The sequence below is a fragment of the Rattus norvegicus genome, chromosome 1, assembly GCF_036323735.1.
Source record: "Rattus norvegicus strain BN/NHsdMcwi chromosome 1, GRCr8, whole genome shotgun sequence".
NCBI classification, from domain to species: Eukaryota; Metazoa; Chordata; class Mammalia; order Rodentia; family Muridae; genus Rattus; species Rattus norvegicus.
The window spans coordinates 168,563,011-168,581,601 of record NC_086019.1 but is presented as its reverse complement, the minus strand read 5'-3'; the positions used below and the strand labels follow the sequence as shown (position 1 = coordinate 168,581,601).

At 44.9% G+C, this 18,591-nt stretch overlaps 3 protein-coding genes across 3 annotated transcripts; all 3 read right to left on the bottom strand.

Moving 5' to 3' along the window:
• Positions 1 to 3,778, bottom strand: Usp17la (ubiquitin specific peptidase 17-like A). Its single transcript, XM_039097849.1, has 2 exons — positions 3,736 to 3,778; positions 1 to 1,484 (listed from the first exon to the last, which is right to left on the bottom strand). Exons 1-2 carry the CDS (start codon positions 3,761 to 3,763, stop codon positions 1 to 3), a joined length of 1,512 nt encoding a protein of 503 aa, XP_038953777.1. The 5' UTR covers positions 3,764 to 3,778.
• Positions 3,779 to 7,275: 3,497 nt separating this feature from the next.
• On the bottom strand, positions 7,276 to 11,050 carry Usp17lh (ubiquitin specific peptidase 17 like H). The gene is made up of 2 exons (XM_039097836.1): positions 11,008 to 11,050; positions 7,276 to 8,759 (listed from the first exon to the last, which is right to left on the bottom strand). The coding sequence occupies exons 1-2, from the start codon at positions 11,033 to 11,035 to the stop codon at positions 7,276 to 7,278; spliced, it is 1,512 nt and encodes a 503-aa protein (XP_038953764.1). The 5' UTR covers positions 11,036 to 11,050.
• A 3,495-nt stretch (positions 11,051 to 14,545) lies between these two features.
• On the bottom strand, positions 14,546 to 18,321 carry Usp17la2 (ubiquitin specific peptidase 17-like a2). Its single transcript, XM_039097825.1, has 2 exons — positions 18,279 to 18,321; positions 14,546 to 16,029 (listed from the first exon to the last, which is right to left on the bottom strand). Exons 1-2 carry the CDS (start codon positions 18,304 to 18,306, stop codon positions 14,546 to 14,548), a joined length of 1,512 nt encoding a protein of 503 aa, XP_038953753.1. The 5' UTR covers positions 18,307 to 18,321.
• Between the last annotated feature and the right edge of the window lie 270 nt (positions 18,322 to 18,591).

Here is an 18,591-nt window from a genome sequence, read left to right as displayed (position 1 = left end):
CTAGTAAACAAGCAGAGGCCTCTGCCCTTGCTTGTTCTTGTTCTTCCTCTTCTTAGATCTTTGGCTCCCTCCATGACCACAGAGTTGCCCAGTGTTCATGGAGCCCTGAGTGGTGAGGAGTCTGTCACCACTGTGCCCTGGTTGATCGTCCTTGTCTGGAGCATTCCTGCCCCAGTTTGCGGTATATCTGGGCTGATGAATCACAGTTCCGTTGGCTGACAAATTGACTTTGGTAGTCTTGAGGTTCTGCCCAGCTTTCTGGTGGTTCTGTTCCTGAAGCACTTTCCCCTCCCCTAAGGAGGTTTCTTTGGTGGCTGTATTTTCCCTGTTTTCTCGGGGCATGTGTACAGCTTCTGTGCAAGAGCTTCTCTTGTGCTTTTTCTTCCGCGTTTTCTTCTGCTGGGATTCAGGGTGAAGAACCCCATGTACTCTGCCCACAGACACATCAACATTGACCTTCTCAAGGTCAGTCTGCTGGACATAGAAGAGCAGATAGGCAGGCTCGCTCAGGACAGAGGACACATCGCACCTGGTGACCTTAGAATCATCCATCTTATACCACTTCCCATGGCTGGCTTTGACATAACAGAAGTAATGTCCACTGGAACAAGTCACCCCATCATGGACCAGGACGGCATAGAGAGCATAAGGCAGGGGTCCTGCAGTTGGCTGTGACAGGTATGGCTGCAGGTCAAGGTACTCTGGGTAGCTTACTACCCTGTTCAACTTGTCACCCCCGAAATCGTAGGAGCGGTTTAACACTAGCAGGAGAACCTTTGAGGCAGTCTGAACCTTCGTGGTCTTAGAAGCTGGCATCTTCTCTCTACACCTACCACAGTAGTAGGCGTTGTCCCCCTGCAACTCTTCTAGCTTCACTAAGTCCTCCAAGGCTTGCTTCACACTCTGAGCAGAGCAGATATCCAGGAAGAGGTTCAGGAAGGGATCGTAGGAATCTAAGGTGCCCTGGCAGTGGTGACACTTGATCTGAGATCTCATCTGGCCTCCAAATATGTCATAGATCAGGGAGCTGTCCTTAGAGGAGGTTTCTGATTGCTTGCACCCTCGAAGGCAGGATTCATGCATGGCATTCAAGGTGAACATGAGAAATTCATGGGCATCTTCCTGCCTGTGCTTGTGGAAGGTAGAGGTCAATATCTCGGAGGGTTTCATGACACCTCCTGAGTGGGAGTGGAGGAGACTCTGGGTCACATGAGCTTCCATAGCACACATCTTACAGCCTTCTGGGTAACAACACCTCTGAGAATGCTCCTGGGACAGCATATAGTCGGCAAGAGGTGGTGTGTGTGTCAAGCACTGCAGGACTGCATTCAGGTAGCAGCTGTTGCCTATGTTCTGGAGCCCTGACCCTGGGCTTTGGATCCTCTGCAAACTCAGACTGGGCTTCCCCTTGGCAGACAGCTCCTCTAGCACCCGTGCTTCATCTTGATGGAGCTCTGGGGTAGCAGGTGGTGACATGGCTGGATCTTCTACAGGACAAGAACACAAAACGACTTTAGGGCCAACAGCTTTGGTGGAGGACATGTCAGTGGTCAAATCTTTTAACTTCAGACTCCATTTTAGAAAACCTGACCTCAGAGCTAAACAAAGAATTCACAGCTGAGGAATGCCGAATGGCTGAGAAACACCTAAAGAAATGTTCAACATCTTTAGTCATAAGGGAAATGCAAATCAAAACAACCCTGAGATTTCACCTCACACCAGTGAGAATGGCTAAGATCAAAAACTCAGGTGACAGCAGATGCTGGCGAGGATGTGGAGAAAGAGGAACACTCCTCCATTGTTGGTGGGATTGCAGACTGGTAAAACCATTCTGGAAATCAGTCTGGAGGTTCCTCAGAAAATTGGACATTGAACTGCCTGAGGATCCAGCTATACCTCTCTTGGGCATATACCCAAAAGATGCCTCAACATATAAAAGAGACACGTGCTCCACTATGTTCATCGCAGCCTTATTTATAATAGCCAGAAAATGGAAAGAACCGAGATGCCCTTCAACAGAGGAATGGATACAGAAAATGTGGTACATCTACACAATGGAATATTACTCAGCTATCAAAAACAACGAGTCTATGAAATTCGTAGGCAAATGGTTGGAACTGGAAAATATCATCCTGAGTGAGCTAACCCAATCACAGAAAGACATACATGGTATGCACTCATTGATAAGTGGCTATTAGCCCAAATGCTTGAATTACCCTAGATCCCTAGAACAAACGAAACTCAAGACGGATGATCAAAATGTGAATGCTTCACTCCTTCTTTAAATGAGGAAAAAGAATACCCTTGGCTGGGAAGGGAGAGGCAAAGATTAAAACAGAGACTGAAGGAACACCCATTCAGAGCCTGCCCCACAGGTGGCCCATACATATACAGCCACCCAATTGGACAAGATGGATGAAGCAAAGAAGTGCAGACCGACAGGAGCCGGATGTAGATCGCTCCTGAGAGACACAACCAGAATACAGCAAATACAGAGGCGAATGCCAGCAGCAAACCACTGAACTGAGAATAGGTCCCCCGTTGAAGGAATCAGAGAAAGAACTGGAAGAGCTTGAAGGGGCTCGAGACCCCAAAAGTACAACAATGTCAAGCAACCAGAGCTTCCAGGGACTAAGCCACTACCTAAAGACTATATATGGACTGACCCTGGACTCTGACCCCATAGGTAGCAATGAATATCCTAGTAAGAGCACCAGTGGAAGGGGAAGCCCTGGGTCCTGCTAAGACTGAACCCCCAGTGAACTAGACTATGGGGGGAGGGCGGCAATGGGGGGAGGGTTGGGAGTGGAACACCCATAAGGAAGGGGAGGGGGGAGGGGGATTTTGCCCGGAAACCGGGAAAGGGAATAACACTTGAAATGTATATAAGAAATACTCAAGTTAATAAAAAAAAAATGTTTTAATAATGTAAAAAAAAAAAAGAAAACCTGACCTAAGTTTGAACTCAGGAAAACTAACAAGACAGTACCTAGCACTAATATCCATGTTACCACCTCAACAACAAAACAAAACAAAACAACTCAAAATAAAAAAAAAACACTACAAAACAATAAAAAACAAAACAAAAAACCAAAAAACTCCAAAGCTATATCCAGTCTCCAGTTTACAAGCTCAGCAAGTCAGCGACTCCATGTCATTACCACAACAGATCTGCACCCCCAGGTTAAAAGCCCAGCCCCTCCCCAACGACCACTAATGCAGAGGGAAGCGGACATTAAGTATGTGATAGGACTCTCAGCACACACCAATATGTTAAAAGATCCTAAAAATTTTCCAAGCAGATGCTTGCATACTCACCCCCAGCCCTCTGCTTGCTGCTTAATGTAAACCCTTGTCCTGAGAGATATTCTGGGCTCATCATCACCAAAACCTTCCTACTCACGGTGGTTCCCTAGCTAGCTCGAATAAAAGGCCACACTCTGAGTGCATCTGATCAGTTCCAGTATGGTTCGCAGAGATGACTGCAAGTTTCTTGCACTAAATATGCAAGCTGTGAATGCCTTATGACACTGAACTTCTTAGAAGTGCAGAGAAGCCCCCCCCCCCATGTCTCCAGAAGTTTGTCCCATCACCCTAGATTCATCCTTATGCATGTCTAGAGCTGCAGGAGATGACAAGGCTAGACTGGCTACAGGACAAGAAAATAAAGGTACTTTAGGGCCAACAGCTTTGGTGGTGAACACACAAGATGTAAGACCTTACAGTGAGACTTACCTTCTGTGAAGGAGGGAGCAGTTACCATTTTTCTATGATCCCGTTCGAATAACCTGCTGGAATCTTCTAAGTCAGCAGAAGGAAGTCTTTCCCTCCAGAAAATCGCTGTAAGTGACGATCAATCGCAAATGCTCAGCATTTTATAGTTTAGTCCTGTGGCCACGCCCACAAACCTTCCCAGAACTGCCAATCCCAGACAAGCCCCTCCCAAGTTGGTTGTGGATTCTGCTGCAAAGAAGCTCTGAAATCTGATCTCTTTGGAGTCCATTTTCCTGCATTCAGCTCCATTTTCTTATTTGTATTAAGCTTGGGTTTTACTTGGAATAAAGTTGCAAAGCCATGTCAAATAAAGGAAATGATGACTAGGCCTGCCATACAAGAGTTTGCTTCACCTTGATAAACACACAGAATCAGGTGAAACAACTTAGGCCTAGTTTTGTTTATTTGGGTTTTTTTTTGTTTGTTTGTGTATTGGTTTTGTTTTGTTTTCTTGGTCGATGTTGGATCTGCAATGAGATCATTTCTCTGGTAGCAGATACATTTTTCAGTCAAGGTCATATGGTCAATGATGTCATCTAGTCCACTAAGGAAACTGTTGATCCTCAGTGGTGTTGGTGTGGGAAGGAGGATGACCTTGAATCTACAGTCTGCTTCTTTAGTATATATTAGTACCCAAATGTACAAAGCATTTTGATGTAGGTGTTTTACCCACAACTAACTCTCTAATTACTAATAATAACATTTTTATAGTGCTATCACCTCTAGTGATTTAACTACTGTGGATGTGATTCAATTACACACCCCCCCCACACACACATACACACACACATACACACACACATAAACACACACACACACACACACACACACACACACACACACCATACTTATCAACCAAAAACTTTCTTAATTCCTGCTGTATAGCTTCACAGAAAATATCACCTCAATTATGCTAGTGTCTTCTTAATCACCGCTAATTTCTTAGCTCCTGCTAACCAGCATCAATTGTCCCAGTAGTCCCTTCTATTTTTCAATCTAAAGCCAGAGTCATATGACTGAAGCTGCCAGGTTCTGCTGCTTGCAGGATCTGGAGCATGGTTCCCCTTATTCTATTACCTGCTTTCTGTTTTTCAATTCCTTCTCTGCCTATGCATGGCTTTCCTGGAACTTGTTTGTAGATTGACTTGAACTCAGAGTTCTGCATGGCTATGTCTTTTGTAGTACTGGGATTAAAGGCTTGTACCACGGAACCTGGAGTTAAGCTTTCTTCTTTACCTAGAACCTGCTTTGTCCCAGGCTGGCCTTGAACTCAGAAATCTGTTTGGCTCTGTCTCCTGGGATTAAAGGTGTGTGCCACAGTACCTGCAGGTAAACTTAGCGGGGTAGGACCTTGCCCCCAAATTTCTAATCTGTTACCTCCCAGAACATAGGATTCAGTTCCATTTCACTTCTTGGTGCACTTTTAATAATTGAACCATATGTTTTATATTTTTCCTTTCTAAGCTTGCTATACTTTTGCAGAACAGTCTCTTTCCTATGGTTCAGTCAAGGTCATGTGATGGAAGCCTGATCTAACCTACTGAGTAGACGACTGCACTTGGCACTGGGATAAAAAATTATCCTGAACTTACAATCTGTTTCTTTAGTGTACGTCAGTACTTGCACATCCCAAGCATTAGGCTGTAAGGAATCAACACACAAAGAATTCTCTAGTTAGTTATAATGCCCTTTTTATAGTGCCTTTATCAGCTCTTGACTGCACCATTACTTTTCAGGTGATTTAATCATCCAGCTAATGCCATCATGCTGACACATTCCCACTGGAGTAATAGGAGTAACTTTTAGGTGGACCACACCAGGCAAATCGTAGTACTCTGTTTGTTTTTGTATAAAGGGTCACTTGTGCTTGAGTGAACAGATCTTTTGATTTCTTAGACGATCTTCTTAAAGATTCTGACTTAAGGTTGAACTCAACTAACCGGCCAGTAACTAGCACCAGTTTTCAGATTACCTACCCAATAAGACTTGGGTCTAGCACTAGTTTCCAAGTTAACTCCCAACAAGACCAAGGTATAATACCAGTTTCTAGGTTATTCCTCAACAAATCTGCACACACCCACCCGAGGTAACAGTAGGTGGGTTCTATCTACTTGCCCTCTTCCCCATATCATATGTAATCAGTTCCCTGTGGATGTTCCAAAAACTGCTATGTAATTGTTCTTGGGTTTGAAATGGATTTCTTCATTTAAAGATCTCTCTTATATGGTCCTAGAGCCGTGGTTCTCAGTAAACTTCTTCGTGTTGTGCCATCCCGCCAAGTATAAAATTGTTTCCCATGCTACTCTGTTGCTGTAAGTTTGCTACTGCTGTTGAATTGTAAGGTGAATATATAATAGACAGGATATGTGATATACAGCCCTTGTGAAAGAATCATTCATCTCCAGAGAGGTTGACAGCTATCGGTTGAGAACATACTAGAGTTTCTTAAACCAGCAATCAAGTTGTGTTTAGTAACAACAAGCAATTTTCATGGCATCAATTATCAACTCTGTATATTGTTCACAGAGTGGTTCTTCCCCTATGAAGAAGCAACATTTACATCCCAGTAGCAGAATTTGTGATCTTCTAGTTTCCAAACAGGCTTAAGAAGACCTTGGGGCCCGTGTAATCAAAAGGGACACCGAGGTAGTGAGGTCTTTGGCAGAGACAGGAGCCCAGACACTTTTGCTGTCACAGTCTCTGCAAGTCCCACCTCTGACTTTTCATTAGGGTTTGATGAACAGCTGATGCCACAGGTGCTGACTGCCCACCTTTCTCCTTCAGTATCAAACCCAGAACCTTCAAACAAGTCTAGCAACCGGGATTGCAGTGAAGTCAATGACCTCACATCAGAGACAGGGTAGGTGGCAACTCCCTGGGGGAAAAGAATCCTTTAAAAACTCAAGTGAGTGATGACTACTCCCTACATTTCTGAGATGAATGTTATTATGAGGGTCAGTATACTCTTCCAAGTGAATACCATACTGATTTATATTCATGGCGAAAAATAAATAAATAAGAAAACAGAGTGTGGAGTAACAGAATTTATTTGGTCAAAGAACTGCAAATCACATACAAGGAATAAGAACATCTCTACACTTTGTCCTTCACATTTCCCAGAAAGGGGGTTATAAAAGTCAGTCTGCCCAGCAACTTCTTGGCAGAGGGTAAAATCTGAACATCAAGAGTGCCAGGGTAGGGATTTAGTCTCTTCCCTCCTCAGATTCCATGAGTTGCAGAAGAGGGTAGGTAGGCAGTGTTTCCCCAGGTTTCCAGCTTTCTTGTATTCAATTTGTCCCTATACCCTGGGCATTGTTTTTCCACATCCAGACTATCCTTCACAGAGTCAGCGAAGGCAGGCAAGGGCACAGGAAAGGAAGACTCCACCTGAGGGGTAAGGCATGTTCCTGTTTGGGACATGGGTTCAAATTTCTTCTTCCAGAGGTCCCTCTCAGGTTGACAGTGTGTCCACAGGACCCAGGTTGACTGAGTAACTGAGCACTAGTAAACAAGCAGAGGCCTCTGCCCTTGCTTGTTCTTGTTCTTCCTCTTCTTAGATCTTTGGCTCCCTCCATGACCACAGAGTTGCCCAGTGTTCATGGAGCCCTGAGTGGTGAGGAGTCTGTCACCACTGTGCCCTGGTTGATCGTCCTTGTCTGGAGCATTCCTGCCCCAGTTTGCGGTATATCTGGGCTGATGAATCACAGTTCCGTTGGCTGACAAATTGACTTTGGTAGTCTTGAGGTTCTGCCCAGCTTTCTGGTGGTTCTGTTCCTGAAGCACTTTCCCCTCCCCTAAGGAGGTTTCTTTGGTGGCTGTATTTTCCCTGTTTTCTCGGGGCATGTGTACAGCTTCTGTGCAAGAGCTTCTCTTGTGCTTTTTCTTCCGCGTTTTCTTCTGCTGGGATTCAGGGTGAAGAACCCCATGTACTCTGCCCACAGACACATCAACATTGACCTTCTCAAGGTCAGTCTGCTGGACATAGAAGAGCAGATAGGCAGGCTCGCTCAGGACAGAGGACACATCGCACCTGGTGACCTTAGAATCATCCATCTTATACCACTTCCCATGGCTGGCTTTGACATAACAGAAGTAATGTCCACTGGAACAAGTCACCCCATCATGGACCAGGACGGCATAGAGAGCATAAGGCAGGGGTCCTGCAGTTGGCTGTGACAGGTATGGCTGCAGGTCAAGGTACTCTGGGTAGCTTACTACCCTGTTCAACTTGTCACCCCCGAAATCGTAGGAGCGGTTTAACACTAGCAGGAGAACCTTTGAGGCAGTCTGAACCTTCGTGGTCTTAGAAGCTGGCATCTTCTCTCTACACCTACCACAGTAGTAGGCGTTGTCCCCCTGCAACTCTTCTAGCTTCACTAAGTCCTCCAAGGCTTGCTTCACACTCTGAGCAGAGCAGATATCCAGGAAGAGGTTCAGGAAGGGATCGTAGGAATCTAAGGTGCCCTGGCAGTGGTGACACTTGATCTGAGATCTCATCTGGCCTCCAAATATGTCATAGATCAGGGAGCTGTCCTTAGAGGAGGTTTCTGATTGCTTGCACCCTCGAAGGCAGGATTCATGCATGGCATTCAAGGTGAACATGAGAAATTCATGGGCATCTTCCTGCCTGTGCTTGTGGAAGGTAGAGGTCAATATCTCGGAGGGTTTCATGACACCTCCTGAATGGGAGTGGAGGAGACTCTGGGTCACATGAGCTTCCATAGCACACATCTTACAGCCTTCTGGGTAACAACACCTCTGAGAATGCTCCTGGGACAGCATATAGTCGGCAAGAGGTGGTGTGTGTGTCAAGCACTGCAGGACTGCATTCAGGTAGCAGCTGTTGCCTATGTTCTGGAGCCCTGACCCTGGGCTTTGGATCCTCTGCAAACTCAGACTGGGCTTCCCCTTGGCAGACAGCTCCTCTAGCACCCGTGCTTCATCTTGATGGAGCTCTGGGGTAGCAGGTGGTGACATGGCTGGATCTTCTACAGGACAAGAACACAAAACGACTTTAGGGCCAACAGCTTTGGTGGAGGACATGTCAGTGGTCAAATCTTTTAACTTCAGACTCCATTTTAGAAAACCTGACCTCAGAGCTAAACAAAGAATTCACAGCTGAGGAATGCCGAATGGCTGAGAAACACCTAAAGAAATGTTCAACATCTTTAGTCATAAGGGAAATGCAAATCAAAACAACCCTGAGATTTCACCTCACACCAGTGAGAATGGCTAAGATCAAAAACTCAGGTGACAGCAGATGCTGGCGAGGATGTGGAGAAAGAGGAACACTCCTCCATTGTTGGTGGGATTGCAGACTGGTAAAACCATTCTGGAAATCAGTCTGGAGGTTCCTCAGAAAATTGGACATTGAACTGCCTGAGGATCCAGCTATACCTCTCTTGGGCATATACCCAAAAGATGCCTCAACATATAAAAGAGACACGTGCTCCACTATGTTCATCGCAGCCTTCTTTATAATAGCCAGAAAATGGAAAGAACCGAGATGCCCTTCAACAGAGGAATGGATACAGAAAATGTGGTACATCTACACAATGGAATATTACTCAGCTATCAAAAACAACGAGTCTATGAAATTCGTAGGCAAATGGTTGGAACTGGAAAATATCATCCTGAGTGAGCTAACCCAATCACAGAAAGACATACATGGTATGCACTCATTGATAAGTGGCTATTAGCCCAAATGCTTGAATTACCCTAGATCCCTAGAACAAACGAAACTCAAGACGGATGATCAAAATGTGAATGCTTCACTCCTTCTTTAAATGAGGAAAAAGAATACCCTTGGCTGGGAAGGGAGAGGCAAAGATTAAAACAGAGACTGAAGGAACACCCATTCAGAGCCTGCCCCACAGGTGGCCCATACATATACAGCCACCCAATTGGACAAGATGGATGAAGCAAAGAAGTGCAGACCGACAGGAGCCGGATGTAGATCGCTCCTGAGAGACACAGCCAGAATACAGCAAATACAGAGGCGAATGCCAGCAGCAAACCACTGAACTGAGAATAGGTCCCCCGTTGAAGGAATCAGAGAAAGAACTGGAAGAGCTTGAAGGGGCTCGAGACCCCAAAAGTACAACAATGTCAAGCAACCAGAGCTTCCAGGGACTAAGCCACTACCTAAAGACTATATATGGACTGACCCTGGACTCTGACTTCATAGGTAGCAATGAATATCCTAGTAAGAGCACCAGTGGAAGGGGAAGCCCTGGGTCCTGCTAAGACTGAACCCCCAGTGAACTAGACTATGGGGGGAGGGCGGCAATGGGGGGAGGGTTGGGAGTGGAACACCCATAAGGAAGGGGAGGGGGGAGGGGGATTTTGCCCGGAAACCGGGAAAGGGAATAACACTGAAATGTATATAAGAAATACTCAAGTTAATAAAAAAAAAATGTTTTAATAATGTAAAAAAAAAAAGAAAACCTGACCTAAGTTTGAACTCAGGAAAACTAACAAGACAGTACCTAGCACTAATATCCATGTTACCACCTCAACAACAAAACAAAACAAAACAACTCAAAATAAAAAAAAAAACACTACAAAACAATAAAAAACAAAACAAAAAACCAAAAAACTCCAAAGCTATATCCAGTCTCCAGTTTACAAGCTCAGCAAGTCAGCGACTCCATGTCATTACCACAACAGATCTGCACCCCCAGGTTAAAAGCCCAGCCCCTCCCCAACGACCACTAATGCAGAGGGAAGCGGACATTAAGTATGTGATAGGACTCTCAGCACACACCAATATGTTAAAAGATCCTAAAAATTTTCCAAGCAGATGCTTGCATACTCACCCCCAGCCCTCTGCTTGCTGCTTAATGTAAACCCTTGTCCTGAGAGATATTCTGGGCTCATCATCACCAAAACCTTCCTACTCACGGTGGTTCCCTAGCTAGCTCGAATAAAAGGCCACACTCTGAGTGCATCTGATCAGTTCCAGTATGGTTCGCAGAGATGACTGCAAGTTTCTTGCACTAAATATGCAAGCTGTGAATGCCTTATGACACTGAACTTCTTAGAAGTGCAGAGAAGCCCCCCCCCATGTCTCCAGAAGTTTGTCCCATCACCCTAGATTCATCCTTATGCATGTCTAGAGCTGCAGGAGATGACAAGGCTAGACTGGCTACAGGACAAGAAAATAAAGGTACTTTAGGGCCAACAGCTTTGGTGGTGAACACACAAGATGTAAGACCTTACAGTGAGACTTACCTTCTGTGAAGGAGGGAGCAGTCACCATTTTTCTATGATCCCGTTCGAATAACCTGCTGGAATCTTCTAAGTCAGCAGAAGGAAGTCTTTCCCTCCAGAAAATCGCTGTAAGTGACGATCAATCGCAAATGCTCAGCATTTTATAGTTTAGTCCTGTGGCCACGCCCACAAACCTTCCCAGAACTGCCAATCCCAGACAAGCCCCTCCCAAGTTGGTTGTGGATTCTGCTGCAAAGAAGCTCTGAAATCTGATCTCTTTGGAGTCCATTTTCCTGCATTCAGCTCCATTTTCTTATTTGTATTAAGCTTGGGTTTTACTTGGAATAAAGTTGCAAAGCCATGTCAAATAAAGGAAATGATGACTAGGCCTGCCATACAAGAGTTTGCTTCACCTTGATAAACACACAGAATCAGGTGAAACAACTTAGGCCTAGTTTTGTTTATTTGGGTTTTTTTTTGTTTGTTTGTGTATTGGTTTTGTTTTGTTTTCTTGGTCGATGTTGGATCTGCAATGAGATCATTTCTCTGGTAGCAGATACATTTTTCAGTCAAGGTCATATGGTCAATGATGTCATCTAGTCCACTAAGGAAACTGTTGATCCTCAGTGGTGTTGGTGTGGGAAGGAGGATGACCTTGAATCTACAGTCTGCTTCTTTAGTATATATTAGTACCCAAATGTACAAAGCATTTTGATGTAGGTGTTTTACCCACAACTAACTCTCTAATTACTAATAATAACATTTTTATAGTGCTATCACCTCTAGTGATTTAACTACTGTGGATGTGATTCAATTACACACCCCCCCCACACACACATACACACACACATACACACACACATAAACACACACACACACACACACACACACACACACACACCATACTTATCAACCAAAAACTTTCTTAATTCCTGCTGTATAGCTTCACAGAAAATATCACCTCAATTATGCTAGTGTCTTCTTAATCACCGCTAATTTCTTAGCTCCTGCTAACCAGCATCAATTGTCCCAGTAGTCCCTTCTATTTTTCAATCTAAAGCCAGAGTCATATGACTGAAGCTGCCAGGTTCTGCTGCTTGCAGGATCTGGAGCATGGTTCCCCTTATTCTATTACCTGCTTTCTGTTTTTCAATTCCTTCTCTGCCTATGCATGGCTTTCCTGGAACTTGTTTGTAGATTGACTTGAACTCAGAGTTCTGCATGGCTATGTCTTTTGTAGTACTGGGATTAAAGGCTTGTACCACGGAACCTGGAGTTAAGCTTTCTTCTTTACCTAGAACCTGCTTTGTCCCAGGCTGGCCTTGAACTCAGAAATCTGTTTGGCTCTGTCTCCTGGGATTAAAGGTGTGTGCCACAGTACCTGCAGGTAAACTTAGCGGGGTAGGACCTTGCCCCCAAATTTCTAATCTGTTACCTCCCAGAACATAGGATTCAGTTCCATTTCACTTCTTGGTGCACTTTTAATAATTGAACCATATGTTTTATATTTTTCCTTTCTAAGCTTGCTATACTTTTGCAGAACAGTCTCTTTCCTATGGTTCAGTCAAGGTCATGTGATGGAAGCCTGATCTAACCTACTGAGTAGACGACTGCACTTGGCACTGGGATAAAAAATTATCCTGAACTTACAATCTGTTTCTTTAGTGTACGTCAGTACTTGCACATCCCAAGCATTAGGCTGTAAGGAATCAACACACAAAGAATTCTCTAGTTAGTTATAATGCCCTTTTTATAGTGCCTTTATCAGCTCTTGACTGCACCATTACTTTTCAGGTGATTTAATCATCCAGCTAATGCCATCATGCTGACACATTCCCACTGGAGTAATAGGAGTAACTTTTAGGTGGACCACACCAGGCAAATCGTAGTACTCTGTTTGTTTTTGTATAAAGGGTCACTTGTGCTTGAGTGAACAGATCTTTTGATTTCTTAGACGATCTTCTTAAAGATTCTGACTTAAGGTTGAACTCAACTAACAGGCCAGTAACTAGCACCAGTTTTCAGATTACCTACCCAATAAGACTTGGGTCTAGCACTAGTTTCCAAGTTAACTCCCAACAAGACCAAGGTATAATACCAGTTTCTAGGTTATTCCTCAACAAATCTGCACACACCCACCCGAGGTAACAGTAGGTGGGTTCTATCTACTTGCCCTCTTCCCCATATCATATGTAATCAGTTCCCTGTGGATGTTCCAAAAACTGCTATGTAATTGTTCTTGGGTTTGAAATGGATTTCTTCATTTAAAGATCTCTCTTATATGGTCCTAGAGCCGTGGTTCTCAGTAAACTTCTTCGTGTTGTGCCATCCCGCCAAGTATAAAATTGTTTCCCATGCTACTCTGTTGCTGTAAGTTTGCTACTGCTGTTGAATTGTAAGGTGAATATATAATAGACAGGATATGTGATATACAGCCCTTGTGAAAGAATCATTCATCTCCAGAGAGGTTGACAGCTATCGGTTGAGAACATACTAGAGTTTCTTAAACCAGCAATCAAGTTGTGTTTAGTAACAACAAGCAATTTTCATGGCATCAATTATCAACTCTGTATATTGTTCACAGAGTGGTTCTTCCCCTATGAAGAAGCAACATTTACATCCCAGTAGCAGAATTTGTGATCTTCTAGTTTCCAAACAGGCTTAAGAAGACCTTGGGGCCCGTGTAATCAAAAGGGACACCGAGGTAGTGAGGTCTTTGGCAGAGACAGGAGCCCAGACACTTTTGCTGTCACAGTCTCTGCAAGTCCCACCTCTGACTTTTCATTAGGGTTTGATGAACAGCTGATGCCACAGGTGCTGACTGCCCACCTTTCTCCTTCAGTATCAAACCCAGAACCTTCAAACAAGTCTAGCAACCGGGATTGCAGTGAAGTCAATGACCTCACATCAGAGACAGGGTAGGTGGCAACTCCCTGGGGGAAAAGAATCCTTTAAAAACTCAAGTGAGTGATGACTACTCCCTACATTTCTGAGATGAATGTTATTATGAGGGTCAGTATACTCTTCCAAGTGAATACCATACTGATTTATATTCATGGCGAAAAATAAATAAATAAGAAAACAGAGTGTGGAGTAACAGAATTTATTTGGTCAAAGAACTGCAAATCACATACAAGGAATAAGAACATCTCTACACTTTGTCCTTCACATTTCCCAGAAAGGGGGTTATAAAAGTCAGTCTGCCCAGCAACTTCTTGGCAGAGGGTAAAATCTGAACATCAAGAGTGCCAGGGTAGGGATTTAGTCTCTTCCCTCCTCAGATTCCATGAGTTGCAGAAGAGGGTAGGTAGGCAGTGTTTCCCCAGGTTTCCAGCTTTCTTGTATTCAATTTGTCCCTATACCCTGGGCATTGTTTTTCCACATCCAGACTATCCTTCACAGAGTCAGCGAAGGCAGGCAAGGGCACAGGAAAGGAAGACTCCACCTGAGGGGTAAGGCATGTTCCTGTTTGGGACATGGGTTCAAATTTCTTCTTCCAGAGGTCCCTCTCAGGTTGACAGTGTGTCCACAGGACCCAGGTTGACTGAGTAACTGAGCACTAGTAAACAAGCAGAGGCCTCTGCCCTTGTTTGTTCTTGTTCTTCCTCTTCTTAGATCTTTGGCTCCCTCCATGACCACAGAGTTGCCCAGTGTTCATGGAGCCCTGAGTGGTGAGGAGTCTGTCACCACTGTGCCCTGGTTGATCGTCCTTGTCTGGAGCATTCCTGCCCCAGTTTGCGGTATATCTGGGCTGATGAATCACAGTTCCGTTGGCTGACAAATTGACTTTGGTAGTCTTGAGGTTCTGCCCAGCTTTCTGGTGGTTCTGTTCCTGAAGCACTTTCCCCTCCCCTAAGGAGGTTTCTTTGGTGGCTGTATTTTCCCTGTTTTCTCGGGGCATGTGTACAGCTTCTGTGCAAGAGCTTCTCTTGTGCTTTTTCTTCCGCGTTTTCTTCTGCTGGGATTCAGGGTGAAGAACCCCATGTACTCTGCCCACAGACACATCAACATTGACCTTCTCAAGGTCAGTCTGCTGGACATAGAAGAGCAGATAGGCAGGCTCGCTCAGGACAGAGGACACATCGCACCTGGTGACCTTAGAATCATCCATCTTATACCACTTCCCATGGCTGGCTTTGACATAACAGAAGTAATGTCCACTGGAACAAGTCACCCCATCATGGACCAGGACGGCATAGAGAGCATAAGGCAGGGGTCCTGCAGTTGGCTGTGACAGGTATGGCTGCAGGTCAAGGTACTCTGGGTAGCTTACTACCCTGTTCAACTTGTCACCCCCGAAATCGTAGGAGCGGTTTAACACTAGCAGGAGAACCTTTGAGGCAGTCTGAACCTTCGTGGTCTTAGAAGCTGGCATCTTCTCTCTACACCTACCACAGTAGTAGGCGTTGTCCCCCTGCAACTCTTCTAGCTTCACTAAGTCCTCCAAGGCTTGCTTCACACTCTGAGCAGAGCAGATATCCAGGAAGAGGTTCAGGAAGGGATCGTAGGAATCTAAGGTGCCCTGGCAGTGGTGACACTTGATCTGAGATCTCATCTGGCCTCCAAATATGTCATAGATCAGGGAGCTGTCCTTAGAGGAGGTTTCTGATTGCTTGCACCCTCGAAGGCAGGATTCATGCATGGCATTCAAGGTGAACATGAGAAATTCATGGGCATCTTCCTGCCTGTGCTTGTGGAAGGTAGAGGTCAATATCTCGGAGGGTTTCATGACACCTCCTGAGTGGGAGTGGAGGAGACTCTGGGTCACATGAGCTTCCATAGCACACATCTTACAGCCTTCTGGGTAACAACACCTCTGAGAATGCTCCTGGGACAGCATATAGTCGGCAAGAGGTGGTGTGTGTGTCAAGCACTGCAGGACTGCATTCAGGTAGCAGCTGTTGCCTATGTTCTGGAGCCCTGACCCTGGGCTTTGGATCCTCTGCAAACTCAGACTGGGCTTCCCCTTGGCAGACAGCTCCTCTAGCACCCGTGCTTCATCTTGATGGAGCTCTGGGGTAGCAGGTGGTGACATGGCTGGATCTTCTACAGGACAAGAACACAAAACGACTTTAGGGCCAACAGCTTTGGTGGAGGACATGTCAGTGGTCAAATCTTTTAACTTCAGACTCCATTTTAGAAAACCTGACCTCAGAGCTAAACAAAGAATTCACAGCTGAGGAATGCCGAATGGCTGAGAAACACCTAAAGAAATGTTCAACATCTTTAGTCATAAGGGAAATGCAAATCAAAACAACCCTGAGATTTCACCTCACACCAGTGAGAATGGCTAAGATCAAAAACTCAGGTGACAGCAGATGCTGGCGAGGATGTGGAGAAAGAGGAACACTCCTCCATTGTTGGTGGGATTGCAGACTGGTAAAACCATTCTGGAAATCAGTCTGGAGGTTCCTCAGAAAATTGGACATTGAACTGCCTGAGGATCCAGCTATACCTCTCTTGGGCATATACCCAAAAGATGCCTCAACATATAAAAGAGACACGTGCTCCACTATGTTCATCACAGCCTTATTTATAATAGCCAGAAAATGGAAAGAACCGAGATGCCCTTCAACAGAGGAATGGATACAGAAAATGTGGTACATCTACACAATGGAATATTACTCAGCTATCAAAAACAACGAGTCTATGAAATTCGTAGGCAAATGGTTGGAACTGGAAAATATCATCCTGAGTGAGCTAACCCAATCACAGAAAGACATACATGGTATGCACTCATTGATAAGTGGCTATTAGCCCAAATGCTTGAATTACCCTAGATCCCTAGAACAAACGAAACTCAAGACGGATGATCAAAATGTGAATGCTTCACTCCTTCTTTAAATGAGGAAAAAGAATACCCTTGGCTGGGAAGGGAGAGGCAAAGATTAAAACAGAGACTGAAGGAACACCCATTCAGAGCCTGCCCCACAGGTGGCCCATACATATACAGCCACCCAATTGGACAAGATGGATGAAGCAAAGAAGTGCAGACCAACAGGAGCCGGATGTAGATCGCTCCTGAGAGACACAGCCAGAATACAGCAAATACAGAGGCGAATGCCAGCAGCAAACCACTGAACTGAGAATAGGTCCCCCGTTGAAGGAATCAGAGAAAGAACTGGAAGAGCTTGAAGGGGCTCGAGACCCCAAAAGTACAACAATGTCAAGCAACCAGAGCTTCCAGGGACTAAGCCACTACCTAAAGACTATATATGGACTGACCCTGGACTCTGACTTCATAGGTAGCAATGAATATCCTAGTAAGAGCACCAGTGGAAGGGGAAGCCCTGGGTCCTGCTAAGACTGAACCCCCAGTGAACTAGACTATGGGGGGAGGGCGGCAATGGGGGGAGGGTTGGGAGTGGAACACCCATAAGGAAGGGGAGGGGGGAGGGGGATTTTGCCCGGAAACCGGGAAAGGGAATAACACTGAAATGTATATAAGAAATACTCAAGTTAATAAAAAAAAAATGTTTTAATAATGTAAAAAAAAAAAAGAAAACCTGACCTAAGTTTGAACTCAGGAAAACTAACAAGACAGTACCTAGCACTAATATCCATGTTACCACCTCAACAACAAAACAAAACAAAACAACTCAAAATAAAAAAAAAAACACTACAAAACAATAAAAAACAAAACAAAAAACCAAAAAACTCCAAAGCTATATCCAGTCTCCAGTTTACAAGCTCAGCAAGTCAGCGACTCCATGTCATTACCACAACAGATCTGCACCCCCAGGTTAAAAGCCCAGCCCCTCCCCAACGACCACTAATGCAGAGGGAAGCGGACATTAAGTATGTGATAGGACTCTCAGCACACACCAATATGTTAAAAGATCCTAAAAATTTTCCAAGCAGATGCTTGCATACTCACCCCCAGCCCTCTGCTTGCTGCTTAATGTAAACCCTTGTCCTGAGAGATATTCTGGGCTCATCATCACCAAAACCTTCCTACTCACGGTGGTTCCCTAGCTAGCTCGAATAAAAGGCCACACTCTGAGTGCATCTGATCAGTTCCAGTATGGTTCGCAGAGATGACTGCAAGTTTCTTGCACTAAATATGCAAGCTGTGAATGCCTTATGACACTGAACTTCTTAGAAGTGCAGAGAAGCCCCCCCCCATGTCTCCAGAAGTTTGTCCCATCACCCTAGATTCATCCTTATGCATGTCTAGAGCTGCAGGAGATGACAAGGCTAGACTGGCTACAGGACAAGAAAATAAAGGTACTTTAGGGCCAACAGCTTTGGTGGTGAACACACAAGATGTAAGACCTTACAGTGAGACTTACCTTCTGTGAAGGAGGGAGCAGTCACCATTTTTCTATGATCCCGTTCGAATAACCTGCTGGAATCTTCTAAGTCAGCAGAAGGAAGTCTTTCCCTCCAGAAAATCGCTGTAAGTGACGATCAATCGCAAATGCTCAGCATTTTATAGTTTAGTCCTGTGGCCACGCCCACAAACCTTCCCAGAACTGCCAATCCCAGACAAGCCCCTCCCAAGTTGGTTGTGGATTCTGCTGCAAAGAAGCTCTGAAATCTGATCTCTTTGGAGTCCATTTTCCTGCATTCAGCTCCATTTTCTTATTTGTATTAAGCTTGGGT

What these genes read in the sequence shown, in the direction of transcription:
- Usp17la (XM_039097849.1), bottom strand. Translation starts at nt 3,763, where the DNA reads ATGGTAACTGCTCCCTCCTTCACAGAAG. An exon ending in TGCTCCCTCCTTCACAGAAG is followed by an intron (nt 1,485 to 3,735) that starts GTAAGTCTCACT and finishes GTCCTGTAGAAG; the next exon opens with ATCCAGCCATGTCACCACCT.
- Usp17lh (XM_039097836.1), bottom strand. Translation starts at nt 11,035, where the DNA reads ATGGTGACTGCTCCCTCCTTCACAGAAG. An exon ending in TGCTCCCTCCTTCACAGAAG is followed by an intron (nt 8,760 to 11,007) that starts GTAAGTCTCACT and finishes GTCCTGTAGAAG; the next exon opens with ATCCAGCCATGTCACCACCT.
- Usp17la2 (XM_039097825.1), bottom strand. Translation starts at nt 18,306, where the DNA reads ATGGTGACTGCTCCCTCCTTCACAGAAG. An exon ending in TGCTCCCTCCTTCACAGAAG is followed by an intron (nt 16,030 to 18,278) that starts GTAAGTCTCACT and finishes GTCCTGTAGAAG; the next exon opens with ATCCAGCCATGTCACCACCT.